We start from the raw sequence: 4066 nt of genomic DNA on the forward strand, positions 1-4066 counted from the left end.
CTGGTCCTGAGGGGTTCATCTGTCCTGGATTCCCTGTGTTTCCAGTACCCATCTGTACCAGTGAACTTCCTCTGGTCTAGCTGGATTTGTAAGGTAGAATTGGGATCATGATAGTTGGGGGGAGGAAGCATTAAATAACTGGAGGAAAGTTGTATGTTTCATCGTTGCTACCCCACCCTCCCAGTATCACCACTCTCACCACTGGTCCTGAGGGGTTCATCTGTCCTGGATTCCCTGTGTTTCCAGTTCCCATCTGTACCAGTGAACTTCCTCTGGTCTAGCTGGATTTGTAAGGTAGAATTGGGATCATGATAGTTTGGGGGAGGAAGCATTAAATAACTGGAGGAAAGTTGTATGTTTCATCGTTGCTACACTGAACGCTGGCTGGCTCGTCTCCTCCCCGCGACCCTTCATTAAGGGGATGTCCAGTTGCCTACAGATGGGCTTTGGGTCTCCACTCTGCACTTCCCCTCACTCACAATAATATGATTTTTTTGTTCTTTGATGTCTGGTACCTGATCCCATTGACACCTCGTGGTCACACAGGCTGGTGTGCATCTTCCATGTAGACTTGGTTGCTTCTCTGATAGATGGCTGCTTGTTTACCTTCAATTTTCATCACTCTTCTTTCCTCCTGACAGGGAGAGATCAAAGATTAATAGTTCCATCTTAGGTAGCCACTCACGAGCCTTTAAAACCCCAGCCTACTCACACCAAGGTAGGATGTAAAACATCGTTTTTGTGGATTATGTCAGTTAACATTAGTGTCTTCTGAGCCTCAAAGTCATTTTCTCAGTTGTGGGTTATATCCAAAATGTTTACATAACTTCGCCCACCTCTGTTTTATCATATTCTTGGCTATATTTGGAGCAGAGATAAAGACCCATGTACAAATACCTCTGACCAACCTATATAAACTGTGAGAATCCCCCAACTCTCCCTCTCACACCTACTCAGCCTCTTGTCTATTTGCAGCTAAGTGTAGGCAATCTTTATCGCAGGCTTGTGTATACAATAATCTTTACTTCTGCTGTCTTGAACTCTTACTATCCTTCCAGGAACTCTGTGCCTCTAACTTAAAAAAAATTTTTTTTAATGCAAGCTTATTTTTTTTTATTAAATCATTTTATTGGGGGCTCATATAATTCTTATCACAATCCATACATATATCCATTGTGTTAAGCACATTTGTACATATGTTGCCATCATCATTCTCAAAACACCTGCTTTCTACTTGAGCCCTTGGTATCAGCTCATTTTTTTCTCTCCCTCCCCGCTTCCCCTCCTCCTGAACCCTTGATAATTTATAAATTATTATTATTTTGTCATATCTTACACCATGCAAGCTTATTTTTTAAATGAATTTATCAAGGTGAAATTTACATAGCATTCAACTAAAGATTTAAAATGAACATTTAGTATGCTTCCAATCTTGTGCAAAACATTTCCATCACTACAAAGTCAAACCTTCTACCCACTAGGCAGTTAGTTACTCCCCCTCCCCAACCACCAGTCTTCATTAGGTCTGTATGGATGTATCTATTCTTGAATGGAATCATACAATATGTGACATTTTATGTCTGGTTATACAAGTTTCAATATCAGCTTTTATCATTACAAGCAAAATAGAGCCATATCATGCAAACGAGCAAAAAAGACGCAAGTGAAACCATCACCTTGTTATCCCCACTGGGGGAGTCGTGGGTTACAAACCACGAGCAGCTCCGGGGGAAAGACCAGGCTTTCTGCGCCCGTCCAGAGCCACGGCCTTGGAATCCCACCGGGTCGTTCTGCCATGTTAAACAGGGTGGCTGTGAGGCAGAAATAGCTCGATGCAGTGAGTTTGGTTGCCACTTTCCAAATCGTTCTTTTTAATGCGTACATTTCCCGACCGCCCCAGGCAGTTGTTCTGCGACTGTCTCCCTTTCTGATTTTTGGCTTGTTGCTTCTTCCTGGCATCTTGGAGCTTGTTCCTTTATCTATGAGCGGGACTTTAGATCCAAAAGCTTGAGGAGCTCCAGCTAACCATGTTTTGGTCTAAAATACACCAGAGGTGAAGCTGTGCTCCACATACTTTGGCATGAGCAAACAGGTGATCTGGAAGCCCATCATGACTGGGCCAAGGTGAATCGCTGGGCCTACTCCTGGTGGTGAGCAGGTAACTGAATCCCTGCATACCAGTGTTCCATGCAGCCTTCATCGCAGCAGCCCAGAGGTGCAAACAACCCAGGGGTCCATTCCCAGATGAATGAGTCTGCTCTCTACACAAAGGGGGAATATTATTCATTCATAATGAGGAGTGAAACTCCGATAAGTGCCATGATGTGGATGAAGCTTTAAAATCAACTGAATAAAAAGGTTTGCCTCAAAAGAACAGATATTAGATGATCTTATTTAAATGAAATACCCCAAACCCCAAAGCCAAACTCACTGCCACCCAGTCAATGGTGACTCATAGTGACCCCTGCTGGTTTCCGAGACCCTACTTGTTTACTGGAATAGAAAGCCCAGTCTTTCTCTCTAGGAGCTGCTGGTGGTTTGGAACTGCAGACTAGGTGGATCATAGCCCAATAGGTAACCCCTACACCACCAGGTGAATGAACTACCCAGAACAGACAAGATGCTGATTTGTGGTCACTAGGGAGGGCTGGAAGGGGGAAATGGGGTTTCAATAAAGGGTACTGAGTTTCTGCTAAAGGCGAAAAGACCTGGGGAAAGGTAGCAATGTGATGATGTTTGCACAACAGAGTGAAGGTAATTGACATCACTGAGTGTAGAACAACAGGGAAAAAGTGACAGGTGTAATGTTTCTTGGACACTGCAGCTGGAACAGCAGTTCTGAAGTTCAAGGGATGGCAACAAGGTGAGCAAACAGTACTAATAGCAAAAGGCAGCGGATTGGGGGCATGACACCGGGGAGAGGGGTAGGGAGAGATTAGAAGTCAGAGGGCAAGGCATTTGGGGTTCTGGCCCAGACTGTGCTCCAACCGGCCCTCAGGGTGTTCGGCAGGTCCTTTCCTTCCTCTGTGTCTCGGTGAGATTTCTCATCTGTAAAGCGAGGTCACATCTTCTCCCCACCTCACAGGGCTTCTGTAAATCAGGGCATAAGTTGGAAGTAAGATAAGATGTTGTCCTTCCTTCTCTCTACCCCTACCAGGACCCCCCACCCGAATGTTACAGACCCAGACCTCTTACTACTTATGGTGTCATCAGACTCTGGCCTTCCTTTCTCAGGTCCTTTAAGGAAACTTCCTCGAAAATCAAAACTGAAGCGGATGAAGATTAAGGAAGCCTCAGACAATGGCCCGTAGGAGGTCCCAGGTGGGATGGAGGGTTGGCTCACCCCGGGAGGCCCAGGGCACTTTTTGTCTTCAGCAACTCTGTCCCGGGGAGGGGAAAGATGAACACTGACCTTGTCAAAAAGATGTTCCCTTGTTCGTTATGAATCAACAGAGGAGGAAAATAAACATCCCTAAGACAGTTTTACTTGATTTGACTAACTCATCATTTGTTCACTTTTATAGTTTAAAAGATCCTTGATCACTGTGCCAAGGACTCTTAGTCTAACGGAAGCGAGAGACATGTAAGGAGATAGTTCAACTGGTGATGCGACACAGATGACTGGGAAGGCCCAAACCACGAATGTGGGGAAGCCAAGGGGTAGAGGTGGATGGCGTTGGCCCGGGTCAACCAGAGAGCGACAAACCTGGCAGGCTGGCCTGAGTCCCCTTAGTTTCATCTCCTGGGTCATGGGCTAGTGTGTTGGGGGAGCAGTGGCAGGGGAGGTGTCAAGTAAAAGGAGAAGGTCATTTGGGTAGTAAGGAGTTGGTCTGGGGGCCTTCAGCAAAGTACATTGGAGCGAGTGAATCTGGTGGTGAGAAACCAGACTATAGGTGAAGGGTCTTGGCCAGGATGGTGATCCAAACAGTGGTTAAAAGGAGGAACTGGTGCTCGCTTCGGCAGCACATATACTAAAATTGGAACGATACAGAGAAGATTAGCATGGCCCCTGCGCAAGGATGACACGCAAATTCGTGAAGCATTCCATATTTTTTTTTTAAAAAAA

General features: G+C 45.5%; 1 protein-coding gene and 1 non-coding gene across 2 annotated transcripts in view; both read left to right on the forward strand.

Annotated features, from left to right (window-relative positions):
* CUNH17orf64 (chromosome unknown C17orf64 homolog) overlaps positions 1-3311 on the forward strand; it is a 10764-nt gene extending 7453 nt beyond the window's left edge. Inside the window, exon 6 of the mRNA XM_004707369.2 lies at positions 3235-3311. Coding sequence (XP_004707426.1) covers positions 3235-3311 — 77 coding nt within the window. The remainder of the gene's footprint in view (positions 1-3234) is intronic.
* A 636-nt stretch (positions 3312-3947) lies between these two features.
* Positions 3948-4054, forward strand: LOC115873008. Its single transcript, XR_004048184.1, has one exon. It is a non-coding gene; the product is annotated as a U6 spliceosomal RNA (small nuclear RNA).
* Positions 4055-4066: the final 12 nt, after the last annotated feature.

Source organism: Echinops telfairi, unplaced genomic scaffold (genome assembly GCF_000313985.2).
Source record: "Echinops telfairi isolate 266 unplaced genomic scaffold, ASM31398v2 ScPeMD7_7458;HRSCAF=8496, whole genome shotgun sequence".
Classification (NCBI taxonomy): Eukaryota; Metazoa; Chordata; class Mammalia; order Afrosoricida; family Tenrecidae; genus Echinops; species Echinops telfairi.